Source organism: Lepisma saccharinum, chromosome 16, assembly GCF_977018435.1.
Source record: "Lepisma saccharinum chromosome 16, izLepSacc3.1, whole genome shotgun sequence".
NCBI lineage: Eukaryota > Metazoa > Arthropoda > Insecta > Zygentoma > Lepismatidae > Lepisma > Lepisma saccharinum.
The window spans coordinates 15280103-15303589 of NC_139244.1; the positions used below are offsets into that span (position 1 = coordinate 15280103).

Sequence of the window (23487 nt, forward strand, 5' to 3'; positions counted from 1 at the left end):
TTGAGTATATTTTTAAGTCTGCTTTGTGCACTCACAAAAAGACTAATCGGGACTGGACTCACAGTTGAAGGTGGGATCTGAACCACTATGTGTCTCCACCGAGTGCGCGGCTATAAAAAGAGTTGGATTCATTGTTCACAAGAATTAATTGGCGTTACTGCTGCATAACATAATAAGTATATTCAAAATCATGTAGCAATTTAAGCTAAGAGATTACTGTTATTTCAATTTCATTATGTAGGTATTAAATAAACACCTACCTGAAATGAATGTGTTCTTTAACAGTAAGACTTTAAGCATTTTTAAAATAAGCCTATTCTTCGTCATTAAAACCGAAAAATTTAAAACAATTTCATGCTTTATATTGGACGAAGGTGGAAAATAGAAGGACCATGGCAGTACAATTTGGAGGTGGAAAGTAGAGGCTTCAAAAATCCACCTTGAGCCGCCCTTGTTTGGACTTGATTACCTGACCAGGAAATGTAGCTTGAAGGACACAAATCATTGAAAAAAAATCTCACCCACTTCAGTCCGGTAACAAGTGATTACTAGGTGAGATAATTATCAGAAGACATTGTACTTATTATACATATCAGCTAGTTGCAGTGTCATCCCAACACTCAACATACAAATGGTTATCGTTTACAATCAATTGCTCGAAAAAATTCTACTCAGCGAAGACCGACCTTGTTGCAAATCATCTTAGCTACAACATTTGCTAATACAGGCCAAAGAGATATAGGTGGCCAGTACTTGGAGAAGAGTGATTGTTGAAAGAACATAGCTAACCAAGATGGTTGCCCATCCCATGCTGTTGGGGTTTTCGGCTGGTATTTGCGTATTCATTGTCGGTATGTTAGCTATACTTTAATTTCAATCATTTTGTTTTATGTTGTAGATATCTTGGTGTACATCGTATCTTCACTTTCAATGAGATGGAGTACTAGGGGAGAGAAATTCATGTCAGAATATAATTCCATGTTAGGTTTCGCTCGAGAAATATAATTTCAAGCGTTAGCATTTGGTTTTATGTATTACACTAACTAAAGTTGAACGATGTGTAAGATAGGTAGATTTCAGATGTATCTCCACATTAATTGTGTGCCCATTTAACGTGTGAGTTAAATTAGCCTTTGGTGTGAGCCAAGACCGCCCGCAAATTTCTTTTTCACAGGGAGTCAGTAGTGTTTAAAGTGGGGGAAACGTGGAGTGATTCTTTCCCCCAGTTAAGAAAATTATCATAAAGCATCCTCACCACTAGGATTATTTGCATAGGCACTTAATCTGCTGTCTTTCACTGCACCCCCTCGTCCAAATGCCCCCCTCTCGGTGCCCCTCTGCGGGCGCTCTTGGTGTGAACAGTGCCTGATTCGATCCCCAGTGAGAATACAAACCTTTCGATATTGACCCAGCACTGTGAGAACAAACTCTGAACTAAGATAATCATTCAGAAATAAAAGGAGGTGTAAAACACAAACGACACAAATGATGTGTGCCAATACACACACACACACACACACACACACACACACACAGATACAGATATATATATATATATATATATACACACACATAAATGGTACAGAAACTACATACCTTACTCTACTTTTCAACATATTCGCCATACCCATTCAATCACTTATCATAGCTTGATATCAGTTTGCTGATACCATCATTGCCACCAAATCAGTGGTAGCTGACTCAGGTTTCGAAAGCCGGAAAACACCGGCGATGCCCTGACCGTTTGATGGCCGCGTGTACAGTGGAATCCATGAGTATTACCGTGCAAATTGTCCTTGACTATTTTCAATATTTTTTTCGTACATCGTACGTGTTTTTAAGCGATTGATTTTTATGTACGTTGATGCAGAAGTTGTCAACAGCTTGTTTTGAGTGTTCTTTTAATTCTTGAAGTTCTCATTGGGTCAAATAAAGTGCACGAACATGGTGATGGACAATTTGCACGGTAATACTTATGGATCCCACTGTACCAACGCCGATTATTGCGAAGTTTAAATGAACGAGATCAATTTTAATCCACTAAATATAACTTGGTTTAAAGATTTGCATTGCACCAACGAAAAACGACGTTCACGAGATTCCGTTCAACTGATCCGAGATTAATTTGTAAGGCTATACCTGATTGGTTGGCTAAAACAAATTACAATCAAGAACCGCATAGAGTAGTGTCATGTGTTAAAGTATCTACATGTAGGAGTAGAAAGTAATTCGGGCTGCAAACTTATCTGAATTTGAGATATGTACTAATCAACCTTGTCAACGAGTACAAGGATGTAGTAGAGTGTAGAAAAATAATAGTATTAAAAAAGAACTGACGGCACAACACTAAAGGAGAAGGAGAAAGCAGGGAACCTTCTTCTACGGGACAGAACCTTATCTCGTAACGCTTTAATGTCTTACGAAATGCATTCGATTTTGATGCTACTGATGTCTATGGTATTTGAATTTTTCATTTCTTAATTCTTATGTATTTATATTGTTGTGTCGTGTAAATAGCCAGTAACATGTATTTTCGTAAATTTATACAAAAATATTTCCAACACCATGTAGCAATATCGTAATATTGTTCGGTTCTAATTTACCTTGCAAATGCACTTGCACGTAATATATGCCATTTATATATGTTTTGTGTTCTGCACCACAGAACCACAAATTGTAATTATTATTATTATTTTGGCAGTTTTTACACAGTTCTCGAATTATCAGCATTGTACGCCCAAAATCTCTAGCGTTTGCACACACTTTATATGACTTTCCACTCCAAACAACTGCCTGCAGTCGAAGTGGTCGAAGCGTCAGTATCGTGAACCAGGATCAGCTACCAAAACGGTGTCGAATCCCCGATCAGAAGATAAACTCGTTTTGATGTTCCTAAATCGCGATCAAGTGTTGAACCGTCTTCGTGCAATGGAATTTTCCAATGATCCCTTCCCGATCCGAGTTTAAAATTTGATCTTCGTTGGCGCACTCGGTCATGAGAGGCCTTGACTCTAATTGGCTGTTCGGCCATACAGTTCCGTTTATTTGTTTTGAAAAGTATAATTTATGTGTAGAAGCTAATCGAAAGTGGGAATTTCTCAGGATCTGATCCGTCTTAATGTATCTTTCCCTGTAGTTGAACTCGCAATTTTTTGATCACAGATAGGAGCCGGGAGGCGATCACTCCAACGGACAACAGAACTTGGCAGTTAGACGAACTTTTAATCAAAATATGTACGTATTTTACATGTTGACATTGCTGATTTAATAAATGTCACCACGCACATAAACAATTCTTGTCCTTTTCGTACTCTTGTCTCGTAGGCTCCTAAAGGATTAGCCTGTTGACGTTACAGTTATTATATTTCCAAGTATGGTTTACCTCGGTGACAGAATACGCTGAGTGTTCGAAACACGATTTTGGCTTCGAAGGATCTGTTTTTGAGTCCTGGCCAGGGTATGGGTGTGAGTTGACCATGATTGTGACAGTGGCAAACTATTCTCTGCCCTGTCTCGCCCGTAGTGTTAAATCAAAACACAAAATTCCAAAAATGCTATCCGAATTAATAATTTCCTAGTTATTAAATGGCCAATTCATTGTCAACTCCTAGTTAGTTTTGTACTAACTAATCGTGACGGATAATTAAAGTATCACGATGATTATTGTTTTTAGGTCTTGCAGTAGGAAGATTTGGAATTCAAAACGATTCTAGTAATGGACCAAAGCCCCAAAAAGTGTCTGCAATCGTTAAGGAATTTAATGCCGATGCAGATGTCATTGACACCTTTCTGGAAGAGATGGATGCCGATAATATAGGAGTTTATTTGAGGTAAGGAGGAACGTGTTTCCTTGTTTTGTGTTGATAAGTAATAAAATGCTTCAATTTATTATATTTGAGAGGGGTGTATGAGTAGCTATTAATTTTTTCATCAATATCAAGGCATTCACCGGAATGTTCAGTGCAAACGTTCCTCGAGAAGGATTTCATCTTTTAACCAATTGCATACTGTATACGATGAAGTGTTTACAACTTTTGTAAGAAAGAGAGTTATGGATTCTATCTTCAGGAGTCAGTTATATTTTGGTATTTTGGCATTAAGAAATTTCAAACCACATATCCCCTCACAGATAAATTTGTGAATTTTTGCTTCACTTCAATATGTGGATATTTTATGGGAAAACTCAGGTTGCGTTAATTTATTATATCCATGACACAATAAGAATTCATTTATTTAGAAACTAGAACTATTTACACTATGCAGTTGTGGTTTTTAATTTTTTTTTTAAAGTAACTGAGTAGTTACTTTTCTTTTGTGCCAGGGATCAAAATTCCATTCACGCATCAATTAAACTCTCTCTCCAGGGTCAGATTGATTGATTTGCTTTATTTTACTTAGCTTCTTGTGCCACTTTTGGCTAATTTGCGAAGATGGGGATGAGTGATGACATAATGAAGTTGATGAATAGGCACTCACAAACATCCATGCCCAGCCTGGGATTCGAACCCGGGACCCCTGGCATCGCAGCCACGGGAACCGGATCTTCAGGGTCAGATCTGCCGATAATGAATGAAAGAAAACTTTGTGATCGGCTGTGGAATATGTTTGTACTTCTCATGCCTCCAATTCATTCTTTCTGCATATACTTTTAGGAACCTGACGTACGTGCCTCATTTGGCAGGGACGCCACAGGATCTTGAAACGGCCGATCAAATTCAGCAACACTTTCTGGATAATGGGTTTGATACAGTCAAGATATACCCTTACGATGTCCTCCTATCGTATCCAGACAATGAAAATCCAAATAGGGTGAGTTGAAATGCCTTTATTAAAGCTCAGTTGAAGTACGTAAAGTAATATTTCATACAGTAATAACAATATACAAGGGAAAGTCAAAACCTTAATTTGTTTTTGTTTCTTATCTACGTAGTAGATTTTTGCATGTAAGGTTGCCCAAGTTTGCTGCATATGTAGATCAGTGTCTATTTACTTTAATAAGAATAAGTCGTTGGGGTCCACGTGCATTTACTTATGAACTACTGTGACGGCCTTTCCTCCCATCTGCCTGCGAACTGAGTCCATTGTCGAACTTCTCCTCCATTAGTAAACTTCCTGGTGTGGTAAGTATGCACAGAGATATTGAATTTCCATTCGCCGAAAAATGTCTGTAAGTTTTAGGCTGACAGAGGGCAAGAAACCCTTCACTGGTGCAAGTGTGTAAAAATAACAAAAATGCCGTTTTGAAGCTCACTTGATTAGTGTTAAGCATTGATGTCGTTTTGTAAATAACGGTTGATACCTCATGTAAATTTGAGCTGTATACAGTCTGCCTGGCCTTTTAAGGTTTTCATTTGACTCCTGTAATATGTTCTTGTACAGTGGGATCCACTAGTATTGCCTGGCAAATTGTCCATTACTATTTTCATTAATTTATCTTTTACATCCTATGTATTTTTAAGCAATGGATTTTTATGTTTTCTGGTGCAGAAGTTGTCAATAGCTTCTTTTGAGTTTTCTTTTAATTCTTGAAGCTCTTATTGGGTCAAATGAAGTGCACGAACGTGGTGATGGACAATTTGAACGGTAATACTCATGAATCCCACGTATCTGCTCCTATGCTGCTAATTGGTTGTTGAACATACTTTGCAGGTGGTGATTCTGGACGAAGCTGGCTCCGAAGTCTTTGTGTCTCAACTTCGACAGCCACCCCTGGGAGCTCCAGAGGAGAACAGTGACCTTGTCACCACCACCTTCAACGCCTACTCCGGGACTGGGACTGTTGAGGTATGGACGATTTCGTGTTATTTCTTCAGGGAACGCTATCCAAAACTCAAAAGTGATCAGTTCATCCAGAATTGTTTCTCCGAAAAAGAATGTAGTGTAAATCTTTGCCGGTGGCGGCGCTAGAGTTTCTGCTGTGGGTCAATTGATGGCTGTCAAAGATATTGATATTCACATTATTATTTACTAGTATGTGATCCCAACAAGTTGGAATTTTAAATATTAGAGTAAAAATAAATTTTGCAAATTCAAATGCTGCATTGAAAGTGCATTATATATTAGGTTCGATTACATCACATAATGTAATAAATCTAATTAACAGTATAATGTGTTAATGGGAAATATAAGAAATACTACTATATTACAAACCTCACGATCCAGGAGTTAGTAAAGGGTGCGATACTAAAGATCCTGGATTCAAGTCTTCAAAAGTTTCTTATCATTTACATCATTATCTATACAATTCTAAGTAAAACACGCTGGAATTGGGAAATGAAGAAATTGAAAGACGTAGACTTACTAAAATGCATATTAAATATGAAAATATATATTATATGTAGATACAGGGTGAGTCAAAAGTCGTGAACCACCCAAATATGTGCTTTCATGGCAAAATTGTATTTAAAGCTCATTATGAGCAAAAAACAATATACCTCATGCACTGAATCGATATTTCTTATGTGGAATGCTTTACAGGGAGACCCTATCTACGCGCATTATGGCTCTCAGGAAGATTTCGAGTATCTGGAATCACAAGGAATATCTGTGGAAGGGAAGATTGTGTTGGCCAGATATGGAAAGACGTACAGAGGAAATATCGTAAGTATCCATTAATTATCTGCAATTTATTTGTAGCCCGGGAATTTTTACTACTTGTCACTGCATCATTCACAATTGCCATACTTTTGCATCAGGTCACTTGAGCTTTCCCTGAATAAGGAAAAATTGGCTGGTCATTGGTTCTTCCTTTTATTTTTCAATTTTCTCTTTTAATTTGTTTGTATTTTTCTTTCTAGCTTTTGATATTTTCTCAGTTTTATTATCTATCTTCTTGATCACTTCTTTTTCTGTTTCCATCTAGTTTTCTCATTTCATATTTTCTCCCTCTCCTTACACATCTTCTCTCATTACTCTTCCTTCTCTCTTTTTCTATCGTCAATCGCTTCTACATTTTCCTTTCGTTTTCTCTCTCTGTCTCGCTTCTTTATCTCTCTCCCTTTACACCTTCCCTATTTATTTCTCTTTCCTCCTCCGTCTGTGTCGCCTTCCCTTGCTTTCTCTCTCCTAGTGCTTTATTTCCTTTTTCTGTTTGTCTTACTTTTTATTTCTCTACATTTCTCTCTCTCTCTCTCTCTCTCTCTCTCTCTTTTGCTTATGTTATTTGTATTTCTCCATCTTCTCTCTTTCTTGCTTCTTGTATGTCCTTTCCTATTTTCAACTTCTACCTTTCTGTCTCGATTATTTTTTACTCTTTATTTCTGTCTCCCGCTTCTTAATTTCTCTTCCCTTTCGTTTATCGGAATTTTCGTTTCCTTAATTCAGGAAATGCATATTACTTCTCTCTTCATAATTTTTTGTCTTCTCGTTTAATACCTAATATACAAAACAGTAATTTTGCCTGTAGTATTATATGGGTGTGAAACTTGGTCCCTTACATTGAGAGAGGAACATAAATTGAGCGTATTTGAAAATAAGATCCTTAGGAAAATATTTGGACCTAAAAGGGATGAGGAGACAGGTGAGTGGAGAAGGTTACATAATTTAGAACTGCATAATTTGTATTCATGTCCAGATATTATTAGAATAATTAAATCAAGAAGACTTAGGTGGGCAGGTCATGTGGCACGAATGGGAGAGGAAAGAGGAGTTTACAGGATTCTTGTTGGGAAACCTGATGGTAAGAGACCTGTAGGAAGACCAAGACGAAGATGGAGGGACACAGGCCCGTAGCTAGAGGGGAGCAGAGGGGCAACTGCCCCCCTGAGAGCCTGCTTTGCCCCCCCTGTGAAAAATTCAGAACACATTCCTACCTGGAATTCTCACTAATCTTTACAATTATATCCTGTATTACTCTAGTAACATAACAAACACATTTGTTGATTTTGTGATTTATGAAGGTGTGTGGGATTCCGTATAATGTCGTATCAGGATGGGGGATAAATTCCCTTCCAGATTCAGTCTTCGGGAAATGTTTTCGCAATTTTGAGTATCTAGAACAGTTGTGACATTTTGAGTAGTCTTGAATTATTAAATGTGCCTAATGTATTTGGATGTTTTCCTTGGATGTGTTGCTATGAAGTTTGAACTGCATAATTTTTTGTTTCCCAAGTCTACCTTTTGGTAATAGCGATTCATGTGACAGAGAGAGGGAGTGGATATTTAATTTTTGTTACTTAGCGTTGCTTTTCTGTCACATCTAGCTAATCGTGACAATGACTGATGACGTGAAATTGATGAAGAGACACTCACAAACAGTGCTGTAACTACAGAGGGGCGGGAGGCAGAGGCATTGGACGTAAGCCCAATCTAGGGGGGGGGGAGCAAACTTTGAAGTAAAGAAACATGACTAGCAGAATCTAAAAATAGCAGGGCAAATGGATACTCAAGATGGAATTAGTTTTCAAGTGTGTCTTGCATTTTTCTTCCAGACGGCTAAAGGCACTTGCAGGGGGCAATTGCCCCCTCGATTACAAATTTTATACAAATAAAAGGACATTTTGTAAAATTTTCTTGCTCGCAAGCTCAATTTCTGCTATTCTTATAGTCCAAGTTCAGAGCCATAGCTAGGGGGGGGGGAGGGGTCAGCCCTTGGAACCAAAACAATCTAAATGAAAAAAAAAATGTTAAAGAGAATGCCATGGCACGCCGTGGAATTATTTGCGCTCTATTAAATCAATATTGTTTGCACTTTGCAAATATTTAGATCTAAAGATTTTCCTGCTCGCTTCGATCCCAATATGATTATTTTCTGTAATGCATTTTAAATTACCCGAGAGAGAAGTAAGGTCAGATATATACTTCAGATTGTTGCTGCTTAAATGCATGAACATTTGAGAGACAATTTGACGGATGAATTGATCATGTAATGTATTTAAATAATATATATATTTTAAAGAAACTTTGAATACGTACACAAACACAATTTAGCGTTAACATGTTGCATATGTATTTTCTTATTTTACATCGCTCCATGTTGCATATGTGTAAAATATATGTTGTACATGAAAGTTATACGTTTCATATGTATAAAAAGAATAATGTTCGTCATGCATATTCTGTCTTTCAAAAATACAGTTTGTGTGCTTGTTTTCCATCATTAGCTAATATGAAATTGAACGTGTTGAAAAAATATTTCAAATCATTTGTTCAAACACAAATGCTTTAGCACCAACTTCTGCCCCCTTTACGACGATAATAACGTATTTTAATACTACTATTATTACTACCACTAGCAGCACTATATTACTATTATTATTATTGGCACATTTGTCCTGGTACTTGACCTCCTCTACAGATAAAAAATTGTGGTTTCGCCTCTGCTCACAAAGAACGTTCATGCCCAGGCTCGAACCTGGAACCCCTGGCTTCGTAGCGTGTTATGTAACCATTCCACCATGGAGGTCGACTAGTGAAAGATGTAAGACAGCTTAGTGGCTCAAATAATTATCAAACACGATGAAAATGTGACAGTGTTTCACATTTATTATTTCGGTTAGAAACCGATAAAAATTGTAGTTTGATACGGGTTACACTAAGCATCTTATGGAGTGTAAATATCAATTTCAAATCTTATGAATCATTTCTCTATGCAAACGCATCAAATATGATAAGCAACATAGGTGTGTGTTATGATATCCATTTTATAAAGAGAAAGTTAAGTTTTAACTAGGGTTACCAGATCGCTACAAGGGGAAAGTAGGACATAATGTCCCAAAATGTAGGACGTTAAGTCAAAATGTAGGACACAAAACATTCACAATAAATAATACACATTTACAGAACACGTTAGAAGTTAATGTAAAGTTTACACTTTTCACTTTAAAAAAAAATATGATTTCTTAATGAATTCTTAAATGCAAATTTTCCAAATTTGTAATCAATACTAAACAATACACTTCTCACTACACATGTTTTAACTTGTACTTCTCAGAGGAGCCAATTTTTATCAGAATGTCAGGTGTAGTCAAAATATATTTATGAGAGATTGAACAATCAAATTCTTTGAAATTATACTGGACCCCAATACTAAACTTTTTACAGACTTTTTGAAAAAAAAAATCTCCCATGATTCCGTTGTGCTGATGGTAATGAGAGTACTCTCTCATTATGACCTGGAATGGCAAACAAATATTTGAAATTGTTCCAGAAGTTTCATCCTGAGTATTTTTTATTTCAACATCTTTGTTCTCTATGCCTCCTGCGTTACAATCAAAATATTGAATAAGAATGGGAAACACCTTGTTCCATCAGTATAAATGCCAAGGCAAGAAATCTTCTCAGGCATTGAACAGTGACACCATCAGAATGTGGCCCAAGAAGCTTGTTCATCAATTCCTTCAGTTCTTGTTCTGGCAGAATCAAAATAAATTTATCCATTGAGTTTGGGAGTGCAGTCCATATACGTGTAACTTGCATGATTTCTCTTTGTTCAACTGAAACACGAATTTTCACAATTAATATTATGTTACACTCAAAATGTAGGACATTTATGATCATTTTCAAATCCCCCCCCCCGGACGCCAGACATAAGGCTAAAATGTAGGACATGTCCGGGAAAAACCGGACGTCTGGTAACCCTAGTTTTAACCCTGACTGTTTGCATGATATCGTTTCCATGATATCGTTTCCATAGCATGTTATATATTGCTCTCAGAATTTTAAACGGCAGTATAGAAATAAATGACATTTGCAACTGCGAAGCTATCAATGGGAATGCATACATTATGGACAGAAGATGCCATATATCGAAAGAAGAATTAGACGAGCAAATAGTGACTGAGAAAAGTTGCTTGTCTTGATGTCCTGTACACACTGTGAAAGTGAAAGTTGTCGGTGTTATCAGGCGGCATCCTATGAATAAAGGTTCAAGATAATGACAAGTAGAAAAAAAACTGCAATGAAATGAATACGATTGAAAACCTCTCAAATTATATTCTATTAATTTTCTTATATTTATAATATTACATTGTGTCTGTAGCAGACGTTGTCTGTTAAAGTACTTCAGGCACAACCTAATTTTTGACAAATAATTATATCAACTCTTCTGCTATGGAGTGGATTCTCCTAATTTTATTCATATATCTTAAGCAATTCTGTGACTGGCAAAATCAGTATCAGCGTAAAAAAAACTGATATTTGGGGTTTGTACGCTTCTGCTCAAAATGTGGTGGCGATAAGAAGCCCAGAGACCTCGTGCCGCGGAAAGGGGTAAGGCGAAGAAGGCCCCTTATATCGTTCGGTTTCGTACCATAGTCATTAAGGAAGGTTTTTTTTTTCATAATGTAAAGAGGATACAACATTTCCCTCTATAAAACTTGATATGAAATATTAATGATTGATGACACTGTAATCCAAGAAGTCATTGATCAATCAAGGGATTCCTATTTGTTTGTCGGGTGTCAAACACATGTATTTCAACAACACAATATTTTGGAAAATGGTTAACGTAACCAGTAGGCAAACATTGTCTGTCGTGATGCAAGAGTCTTTCATTTGAAGCAAATAGAATCCGTGGTGGAGTATAAGGTTTGATTGATTGATTTGTTGTTTAAGTCCACTTTATGCACAGTAAGGCTAATAGGGACTGGACCTACAGTTTAAAGTGGGATCCTAACCACTTGAGCCTCCACCGGGTATCGAACCCGGGACCCCTTGATTACAAGGCAACAACGCTACCACTGCGCCATCGGGGAGGCCTATGTAGTATAAGGGACCCATGTTTTAATGTTTTAGCAAGTAGGCCTACAAAAAAATGTATTACAAATTTTTACACAATTCATTAAAGTGTAGATAATATGTAACCATTATTATTTAATTAATTCGATTTTTCTTGCATAACACAAGACAATTGTGTTGTTGGATAATCGTTAGATTCCTTTTGTGCGTAAAAATCTTGCTTACTGGAAACTAGAGGGAAACATTATGAAGCACGATTTATAAAGGACTTCTTAATCAGTTCTACAGAGAAGCCAAAAGCTGTTGGCACATATTAATCGTCTATTAACATTATTGACCTGTAAATATAAAGTAGATACAGTCCAGATTAGCATATTTATGTTAAACTTTATATTTGTATTCTTTGGCAGTCCAGAAAGATCATTATCGAAATATTGTTATTTGATGTTGCTCGAAATTGTTTTGTTCGTTGGAGTTTCAAGATATCATCCCTTTCCTGTCACTTATCACTTTTGAAGGAGGTGGGCAAGTGCCCCTCTGTACCCTGCTATATGTGCCAATGTAACACAATATATTAAAAATTTGCCTCCTCTAGGATTGACTTTGCCTCTCCTACTAAGAATTCCTGGCTACGGGCCTGGAGGGACATGAGATGGACCTAAAGGAAATCGGTAGGGATGGAAAAGAGTATATATATCTTGCTCAAGATAGGGCCAGATGGAAGGCCTGTATTGCTGCAGCCATGAACCTTCGGGTTTAAGAAGGCTAGAGAGTTAGTTCGTTTATCGGTGTCCGGTCTGTGTGTGCGTGGCTTCTTTCGTTTCCTATCTCTCATTTTCTACCGTATCTTTTTATACTCTTATTTCTTCTGATGATGACACGTAAACATTACGCCAATACATCCCACTTCAGTAGAACTTTTCGAATGTAACCCCCCCAGGAAAATTTTCTGTTGGTGGCCATCAGTGGCGTGCCCAAGTGGGAATTGGCGGGGTTCATAACCCACCCTTTAGCCTAGTATTCCTAAAAGAGACCGTGGAAGGCATGAAAAGATGGCAAGAGGAGGGCTGACTACTAAAGAAAGTATACATAACACGCCACTGGTGGCCATGATATTATTGTAATTGTGATACATTGTAATTTACGACATTTGTCTTATCTTAACTTTGTTGTTTGCAGGCTCAACAAGCAGAGAAAAGAGGAGCACTTGGGGTTGTTTTGTTCAGCGACCCTTTGGACTATGCACCTCCTGGTGTAGGAGAGGTCTACCCAAATGGGGAGTTTCTACCCGAGACGGGGGTTCAAAGCGGGACTCTGCTTCTGTTCAACGGTGACCCTTTGACACCACATTATCCATCTACAGGTAAGATATGAACTTCACGTTAATCTACACATGACTTTTCATATTACGAATGTGAGCTTGCTTGTTTGTAAATGTCAATAGTACTTGAATACGCTCTGTGTTATTCCATTGAATAACATTAGAGCGCGGGCACATTTCAAGGATACAAAATGTAAGGAAAATATGCGTCTGCTTGTAAACAACAATAGTCAAGATGGGTAATTATTGAAGACTGGTGCGCTGGGGGGGGGGGAGATCTTAATTTGCACACACACACATGAATTATTACACGACATACATATTTATTATTAAATATTTTAAATTAGTAGTATATTATTTAGTGTATTGAGTGATTTTGCGCTCCAGGGCTACAGTATATACGATATTGTCAGTTTGACTTAGTCGCGACTGCTATGACTGGTTGAGTCCATAAAATTGGTGTGGAAACAGTTTTCGTCAAAATCATCTGCTGTTGAAATAAGACTGAAATTTCATGCACTTAGTCACAAAATTCATATGGGGGAGCCATTACAAACACAACAAAGCGAGCGGTTGCTTCTTGCATGTTTCTACCTATCTCCCCTATGGCGTGCAGACTTGTCCTCTGTAGCTAGTCTCGTTTTCCGTGGTCTGGCAGTCCTCTGTCTATTACAGTATGTATAGAATTCTTTGTCTTTCAGATGATGCCTACAGAATATCTGAAGACGACGCCATGATTACTCGAATCCCTGTTCAACCAATTGGATATGGTGATGCAGAAGACATTCTCAAGTAAGTGTATTGACACATTAACAATGTCATAAACTTGACATAAGCATACTTAAAAGACTAGTACCCAGGTTTGTCATAAATCAGTACAGAATGTCCCATTGTACAGACACGGACACTTCAGGGATGTAACGATTCCAGTTACTTTCAATGGGATCGTTATAATCCAGACGTGTCTGTGACTGTACTGCTTATACAATATGTAAAGTTGCGACTTTTTAATTTTTTTTATGGATCAGAGACATACTCACGATGAAACATCTTTGCAAATTTATATTGTTGAGCGTTACGTGTGTGAAGTATAGGTGATTGGTGCATTGTTATGCCACTTATCCAATCGTGTTCTGTCGTTACTTCCAGACATATGTCAAGCGAGAATCCATCCCCAGCAGAGTGGGTGGGCCTTTTGAATGCTTCTTACTCCATCGGCCCTGGCTTCGTGGACCCCGAGTGGAAGTTGAGACTCGAGGTCAGGACTTCCAACCAAAGAGCAACCATCAACAATGTCGTGGCAACAATCACAGGAAGTGTTGAGCCAGGTATGCATAAGAATTAGCACGTATGTACACCTAACTTAAACATAAAAAATCTCGAATTATTTCAGGTGCTCTAGAGAGTATGTGTTTATGAAATATGATTAGGTGGCATTTTATGGGTCTTTCATACTGATTAAAATTCAAATTCAAATTTACTTTATTGAAGGGCGAGGTTTAGCCTGTGGCTGTTCTCCCACCTGATAGGGATGTAGATCTAATGGTTCAAACTCTAATGGACGTTTTCATCGTTTCATTGTATCAGCTATCAGGAAACAATAGTGTTAGATTTAGTTGCCTGTAGGCTTTGGACTGGAGAACCCGGAGGAACCTCTCAACTAGTGTAAGTCACAGAAACTTCGTCCAACAATAACGAACCAATAAAACATTAAAAATAAATTATAGTAGGCCCTATTTATAGACATTTGTAAATCATTCCCCCGTCACCCCCACCTTACATAGAGATAGAGAGAAGAAAGAGGCAGAAATAGAAGGAAGTGATAGATAAACAGAGAAAACATGGAAAGAGAGAGAGAAAGAAAAGAGAAATAGAGAAACAGACAAAGAAAAATGAATAGGGGAATATTAAAAGAAAGAGAAGGAAAAGAGAAACAGAGGAAGGTGGAGAAAAGGAAAAATAAAGTAACAGAGGAAGAAAGTAGAAAAAGGTAGAGAGAAACACTGAGCAAGATCAAAAGAGAGAGAAAGAAAAGGGAAAAGTAGAGACAGAAGTAGAAAGAGAAACAGGATAAAGAAAGAATAAAGAGAATGAATCAAAGACAGAGTTAAACAAACAGATAAAGAGATAAACAAAATGAAAAGGATAGTAAGAATATGGGAAAATGAGGAAGGAAGTTATAGAAAAGAAGATAAACCAAGAAAGAGAAGACGAAGGAAAGATAGAGTACCTTAAGTATTTCGCCCACCTTTGACCCCACTCACTGATTCCAATTTAACTTCACCATCGACACTAATTCTAAAACTATAAACATTTTTGCAGATCGCTATGTTATCCTTGGAAATCACCGAGACGCATGGATATTTGGTGCCATAGACCCAACAAGTGCAACTTCCATCTTGTACGAGGTTGCAAGGGGTTTCGGAGTACTTAAAGCACAAGGTACGTTGTTTTGCAACTCATTCATTCACATGCATTGTTGATTTCACTATGATGTAGTACTATCGGGTTTCAATTATGTATTTTCTTTCATATATATAATTTGTAAATAAATATATATTTATTTGAAGGAGTCAACCTCTCTAGAATGTATGGGTGCTTATGTGGTGCGGAGCCTACACCCAGAAAAGTAAATGCATCATCTGAAACAAACGAAAATGCATAAATTCTGTAGCTCAGACCAAATGCATAGGGACGTCATCGAGAAAGATGCAGGAAAGTGCATAAGAAACGCACCAATTGATACAATAAAGTGCATCTCAACAGAAAGAAGTACTTACTTGCATGATGTGATGTACATTTGTGTTACCTTTACGATAGGCTACACAAAAATGCATCGAACTCTAAGCCTAATTCTTCGCAGAGGCTATAAACACACGCTAGTGCATCAATCGATGCATTTCTCATGCCTCAATAGATATGATACATTAGTTTTCTGTGTGTACCAGGAGGGGTGGAATCCAAGAAACAGCGCCCATTATATATTTACTTACCCTTATACATAGTATTATTTCTTGCAGATATGTTCCACGTATTCTTACAAGATTGATTTTGCATTTTGTATAACTGTACGTAGTTACTTCTGACCATTGCTTCTAGCATTAAGTTAATATTGTTAACCAAAAGTAGTGCAGGGTCAAATCCCGGTTTGGGCATCTTTGAGTGTCCTCTGATCAATTTCATCATATCATCACCCATCTTCATCGTCACGATTAGTCAAGAGTGTAAGAAAAGCGACGCCAATTAACAGCAATTCAATCAAATCGAAAGGCATGGCACAGAATCATAGAAAAGCAAAATATAAGTAACTTTGCACCTAATGTATGTAGAAATGAATTGATATTGAGATTATATAGGATAAATGGGACGGGATTACACTTTGGACAGGTTTATCACCGACTAAAATGGATGAGGAAGTCTTCTTGATATAAATACTTTAATAATATAAGGGAATGAACTAGCAGTTCAGTTTTGTGTAACCTTCTCCACTCCCATGTTGTTTTATCTCTTTTGCCTGCAGCCAGTATTTTATTTTGGGGGCCTCATACCTTATCAGAAGCTGCCATTTAGAGGTGAAAAAGTGAGGGATAGAAGCCCTGAAGATGAATATCTTAATATGTTATACCTTATTACACTTATCCTGCAAATGAAGTAAAATTAATTATCACTTTACACTATTTTAATTAGATATTTGTTGGATTTCGGGGGGAGGGGGTTCAGTTCCCCCAACTTTTTGGGTCCAAATGACCTTCTTAAGATTTCATTTTCAAAAACCATTAATTTAGGTTACTCTTTAGTGTAAGGCTGATTAATCTATTTCCATGTGGTTAGCTATGGCATACATAAACTCCTATTTTCTTCGGTATTGGAATCACTGGGTGTTCTATCTCAACCCACTAGATAGATTTTAAGATTTTTAATGTAGACCAACATTTCGGCCATATTTCAAGATGGCGGCCAAGTTGCTTGGAATTTAAGCTGTGTATTCAGTTAGGTCAATGCATTGTGAAAACTCAAACGTGTTTACTTTGTTGTAACGTTTGTGAGAATAGAATGTCTTTAATATATATATGTTTCAGGCTGGCGGCCCCGTCGTACGTTGGTGTTATGCAGCTGGGGGGCGGAGGAATATGGCCTTGTTGGCTCCGTGGAATGGGTGGAGGAAATGAAGAAAGTGCTGGAAGCTAGAGCGGTCGCCTATTTGAATTTAGACCTTGGCGTTTTTGGTGAGTTATCAAAGGAGGCGGACTGGGAATAAAACTTTTGCTCCGGCATTTCTGTTAATCTGAATACCACAAGGTATCATGTTTCAAGTTCTGTTGTAAATTTTCTTTTTACTGTGTTTTAATTCAGTAATTTAACCACTTTTTCTGAAATTGGGATGGGAAAAGAACTTTTAGGCAAAATAATTATAAGTAGAGAATTCTTAAAGAATTTAATGTGTGCTTAAAGGGAAGTTTGAGATGTGTTTTCTTTGTGTGTAGATAAATCATTGTAATGACAAATACAGCCTTTCTGGTTTTGATTGAGTTTGTTTTTAAGTTCACTTTATGGACCTACAATTTAAAGTGGGATGCAGCAGTCATTCTGAATCTTGCTATCATTATGTCCATACAATAGTTCTTTTGTTTCCAAAAGAATTAAAAAACATTTCAGAAAATTCTACATTACTAAGCCTTTTCCTTTTCGGGACAGATTATCAAAAGTCAATCCCCTACAATGGTAAGAATATAATTATAACGGACATTTTTTCAAGTTTTTTTTCGCCGTACTATTTTGACGTTCTTTGAATATATTCATTACACTTGTTTGGAAGTATTTTAACAACGTGACAATAAGACAATTTTGTTTATATAGAGCTAGATTTATCTGTAGAAATCGGTTCAATTTTATCAGCGCAGCAGATCCAGTAGATAACCTTCAGGCGTCCCAGAACTGCCCAGTCCAACGCTGTTAATTAACCATAGATCACCGGTATCTTTTAATTATGGCACACATTTCGTTCATAACGCACACACCAATTATATACATGCATGTACAGATAGGTAGGTATGTAAGAAACAGTTTACCTTTATTTTCCTTTTTGTGACAGGGACCTACACCCTTCAAGCGACGGCTTCACCAATTCTAAAGAATCTTTTGTACGAATCTGCCAAGAGAGTCCCGAATCCCGACCCAAAGGAAGTTGAGGCAGGAAGGATAACAGTTTACGACACGTGGCTCCATACCTCACCATCAGCCGAAGACGAGAATGTACCAGAGTAAGTACAACGATAAATTTCTAAACACCGTCAATTTATATATATCGACTTGATGCATAACATTTTTTTATTTAGGCTTTTATATTTATTGACTTATCAATTATCGATCAATCTATATCAACGTATATGTTTTCACAAGGACGTGGACAAATATATTTTACTCTTAAACCATTTTCCATCCTTATTTCTAATAAACTGCTTAGAAAACAATGATACAATATATTTAATGTAGTTAATTCAGTGTTCATGCGTAATAATAGCAAAGCTTTCTAACTTCAACACTTTGTTTCTATTTTGCATATATCCAGCGTCCAGGTACTCGGAAGCGGATCTGATCACACTGGATTTCAGCACAACGTTGGAATATCAAGCCTGTACTTTGGATACAACAGTATTTATGTAAGTCATATTTCTACATATTAATATTGGTTCAGGCTATCACTATTCACATGGTCATATTTCTGCAGGGCATGAACCTGGACGGCAATTTTTTCCTCATCGTCATCCACGTGCTTGTAATCAGGAGCCTGTCCGATGGCGTAGTGGTAACGTCGCCTTGTAATCAATAGGCATATATTGGTTCGGATCCCACTTTAAACTGTGACCCTGTCCAGATTTGTCTATCTGTGCATAAAGTGGACTCAAAAACTCAAACTGAAGCTTGTTATCATTATAATTTAAGATAGAAGAAAAAACAATTCAGTATATTGACTGACGCAATTAACACATTCATATATTTTATCTGCATGATTCATTTATCGAAGCGTATATAGATTAAAAGAGAACTTCTATGACAGGCGTGTTCAAAATATAATCGGGGGCAAGTATTTCATATGAATATGTTCAATTATGTTGATTGTTATAATGGCCAGTTTGATATTATGTTATGTACATTTTAAGTCTGAAATTATAATAATTTGTCTGAATCCTAAACCACATTTTCGAAAGTGTGATAACATTTTGTTTATTCAATTGTTAGAATCCGTCCTTTAAAATAATCTTGCCAGAATCATTCTAAGAAATGTAATGAAAATGGAAAATTTGTCCTGGAAAACCATGAATTGTACTTGTGACTATCCTGTTATTGCACATAAATTTCAAATTGGCGCTGGGCATAGTACTTTACTTACACACAAGCAATTCGTATCAATCCCTAAGATTATATGTTTATTTTATAAAGTCTCTCTGAATACTTCACGTTGACCAGGGCATTCACTTGTTTTTCTCAGTTGTCTCAGCCTCTGAGGCATGTAAACAATGCACAGTGTTGTGCTATGCAAGCCTCCTGAGCTATTCAGGAAACAGGTAGTTTCTTCTGCCTATGGAGTCGGCGGTTTGCATAGTGGCAATTAAAAACACGATTCGGCATGGAGGAAGAGCTCGATGACCTAGTGATATAGAGGTGAGACAAGCTGAGAGGGGACTGACTTTTGGATTGGAGTTGAGAAGGGAGAAGTGGTTAGGAGAGCAGTAGGGCAGAAGTGAGACGACGTTCTGGTCGACAAATTGAGAAGCCAACAGAGGACTTCGTATATTCTATTCATCCTAATTCATCAGATAGACAGGTAACTATCCTAACACCCAGCCATGATTCAGGTTCAAAGGTTCACAAAACCCAACGAGTGACCATTGTCTTTTCCGCAGTTTAGTTCCTTAATTTTATTTGTACCTTTCGCATTGCCAAGCGTTAACTCGTCATGCCAATGACGAGTGCTCTCATCAGAGGATGAATGATGAGTAAACTTACATCACCCAGCAATTAATTGCACAATGACTGGTTCAGATCCCATCATTTTTTAGAATTTCTGTAAATCGTTTTTCTTTCTTACAGCCAAGCTACCCGTTGTACCATACTCTGTATGACACCTACTACCTGGTGAGCAATTTTACAGATAAGGGGTTCCTGTGCCACAAGGCCATTGCTCAACTCTGGGGCGTCCTTGCTCTGAGGTTAGCAGAGGATGATGTCCTTCCCTTCAGCGCCAGCGACTATGCCGTGTATCTCCTTCGAGAAACGAATTCGCTCAACGACACATCGGGGCCTCTCTTGAGAACTAGGAACATCACTCTAGGTAAATTCTGATCTTCGAAATCAAAGTGTGGCAATATCAAACTCCTTGGACAGGAGGCGAGTAACATAGTTGATCTATACTGTAATTTAGGTGTTTAGTACATCAATATAACTTTGGATTTATATGAGACGTTGTTTGCAGTTCACTATATCCCTTTCTATGGTCAGTGGCGGCGATTTGGTGGGCAGTTCCCCCACTTTTTGCCACTTCTATCCTCGCACTATGCTAAACTTTATGTACCAAGGAAAATTAAACTGCCCTTGCCCCCCACCAGTTTTGGAACCCAATCGCCGCCACTGTTCATGGGGGTTCGTGGTTTCTGGTTCGGCGACCTGCCGATGGCGTAGTGGTAACGTCGCCGCATTGTAATCAAGGGGTCCCAAGTTCCATATCCGCTGGAGACACAAGTAGTAACACAATTTCTACATAAAAAATAAGGAAGATTACTGCAATTAGTAAGAATCATTTCGGTCCCCACTTTAAATTGTAGGCCCAGTTCCGATTAGCCTTACTGTGCATAAAGTAGACTTCAAGACCAAACTCGAACTTATTTGTGGAGGTCATGATTTGCCCTCTATAAATGATACTCTTCAGTTAGCCCATTCTAATAATTTTAATATTATCACTAATAGTGCTTTGGATTCATGATGGATATAGTTTGTAGTGCTCCAATATCCATGGCCGCGTTTCAAGGGGAGCTGGGAGTTACAGCCTAACAGCTGGTAAGGCTAAATCGAGATGATGCATATTTCGGACTAGACCTAACATTACTAGAAAGTTAGGCTTGCTATTGTAAATAATTTTTTTAGCATGTTCTTTCGCGTGTTTACCATATTATGTGCAAATTGCATATACCAAATGTTCTTGCATTGAACATATGAAAGTGATTAATTATATTGTAAGATAATTCAATAATATTCTATTATGTTTTTTTCTGCAGACAGTATCACAGCCGCAGTTCAAGATTTCGCAGATGCTGCTGTATATCTTCAGGCTCTTATAGATGCAGTTGATTTAAACAAGTAGGTACCCTAATTGAAATGTTTATGCATGTGAATTATATTAATACTGGAACCATACGATTCGAAGTTGTTAACTTTGCTTTAACTATCTTATTAACACACACAGTGTACAAAATTTATAGAGATGGTTAGATATTCCAGACGATTTAAAATTGTCAAAACTATTGGTACTAGAAATTTATGTTTTATTATGTCAGATTATACAAATTTCTAAAGTATCATTATAAAGATAATTTAACAGTACAAAAGCAAGATGTAAAAGTTTTTTAAATTTAAATTTGAATATTCGGATTTGAATAATTAAAATTACATTAGGTTAACCATGTAATGGCTGTTAATTGAATGGCAGGGGAAAATGACGTCCTTAGACCGCCATTTCTCTAATCAACGTTTCGCAGTGTATATAAACGCATGCTCAGTAAGATCGAACATCAAATGCGAGAATGAAAGTGTAACATAAATTTATTGAAAACGTAATTTAAAATCTAGTTTGTTAGATTTGGAATTTGGTTATTTAATGTCATTTTCTGTATGTTAATGTCGTTGTGTAGATGTTCGAATCAAGGTATATTAATGTATGGAAATTGAGAATTTTTGAGGAAAAAATGGTTTTATTTGTATTTTTCTTATTTCTACCACTTTGGGCCAATCGCAATGATGAAGACGAATGATGATTAAATTAAACTAATGAATGGATCTAAAAAAAAGAAACACCCACACCTGCTTCAGGGACCAAACCTTCGATAGCATGATAGCCTCTAATTTTCTTTCAGTCAGTGAGATATCATGAATTGCAGACTTCTCCCAAATGAATTTTACATAAATTTCCTTTTGCTATCTTTACAGCACTTTGGAAGTTCGAGATCTTAATGACCGTCTGATGAAAGTAGACCAAGCCTTCATAGTTCCTTGGGGACTGCCTGAAAACAGTGTTTACAAGTACGTATGCTGAAGTTGACTCAGTTCTCTCTTCACAAGTTTTATTTATTTATTTATTGTGATTGAAGATCTTGTTTGTACAGTGGTATCCATGAGTTACCGTGCAAATTGTACATGACCATTTTCATTAATTTTTCTCATACATCCTATGTGTTTTTAAGCGATGGATTTTTATGTATGCTGGTGCAGAAGTTGTCAACAGCTTGTTTTGAGTTTTATTTTAATTCTTGAAGCGCTTATTGGTTCAAATAAAGTGCACGAACATGGTGATGGACAATTTGCACGGTAATTCTCATGGATCCAAACCCCCATTAGCCATATAAACTCTACATAAAAATATATATGTTGACACATTTATTTTGACCACTCTCTTGCAAAAAGTTTCATATTGAGAAATTTGTGTCTTGACCTTTTAAAGATTCTAACCGTGTATTTCTTCTTAAAAGAGGGATGTCTACACTTTTATATAAGATAGTTATTGTGATTTTCCTCTTATTAAAAATATATTTCATAAACTCATTAGCACTGGCGTACGCAGACGGGGTGCTGATGCGGCTACGGTCCTTCCCGAAATGTCGAGAAAACGAAAATTTTCAAATGAAAACATTAAAGAACCCCGGAATAAAACAAACTGATGAAAGCTAACTCCGCTTCAAACGAACCCCAATTTCCATTTTGGTCTTTGGACAATTCTTAAAATAAAAGTTAGAAATGGTAATTTTGAAATATTTTGTAGCGTATTCTGTCCCCTCTCTAAAACACAGCTATGCAATATTCAACTTTATAATTCCAGCTCCCTCCTGAAAAAAATCCCGCGCACCCAGCTGGCTGTTAGTGAACTACTATAGGACAAAGTAAAAAATGCTTCGCTGGTTTGGAGAAACTTTACTCTTGTCGTGATTATAACAAGAACACAAGATAACTCTCGTTCATGAAGTACAAACGAATGCTAACGTTTTACTTTGACATTTTCAGTCACGTCATTTTTTCACCGAGCTCAATAGACAAGTACAGCAGCCAGAGTTTTCCTGGACTTCACGACTTGCTGTACAGAATTGAGGATCTGCTAGAACCTGAACAATCAGAGCGCTGGGAACAAGTACGGAGCCACCTGGCGGAGATTTCTTACTACATTCGAAGCGCTGCCAATGTCTTAAGGAATGAAATATGATGTCTTCAATTTATGTGCACACGAT

General features: G+C 37.2%; 1 protein-coding gene across 1 annotated transcript; it reads left to right on the forward strand.

The window, feature by feature from the left end:
• The first annotated feature begins 731 nt into the window (after nt 1-731).
• Nucleotides 732-23486, forward strand: LOC145999941 (N-acetylated-alpha-linked acidic dipeptidase 2-like). The gene is made up of 16 exons (XM_083137227.1): nt 732-851; nt 3674-3830; nt 4653-4809; nt 5650-5784; nt 6478-6600; nt 12856-13039; nt 13699-13789; nt 14147-14325; nt 15320-15439; nt 17077-17223; nt 18090-18258; nt 18567-18657; nt 20090-20330; nt 21271-21352; nt 22199-22291; nt 23267-23486. Exons 1-16 carry the CDS (start codon nt 794-796, stop codon nt 23460-23462), a joined length of 2223 nt encoding a protein of 740 aa, XP_082993353.1. The 5' UTR covers nt 732-793; the 3' UTR covers nt 23463-23486.
• The last annotated feature ends 1 nt before the right edge of the window (nt 23487 follows it).

Excerpts from the sequence above, each read along its gene's own strand:
- LOC145999941 (XM_083137227.1), top strand. The coding sequence starts at position 794 with ATGGTTGCCCATCCCATGCTGTTGGGGTTTTCGGCTGGTATTTGCGTA. Across the intron at positions 5,785-6,477 it reads CCGGGACTGGGACTGTTGAG|GGAGACCCTATCTACGCGCA; the intron begins GTATGGACGATT and ends AATGCTTTACAG. Across the intron at positions 18,658-20,089 it reads TTGGATACAACAGTATTTAT|CCAAGCTACCCGTTGTACCA; the intron begins GTAAGTCATATT and ends TCTTTCTTACAG.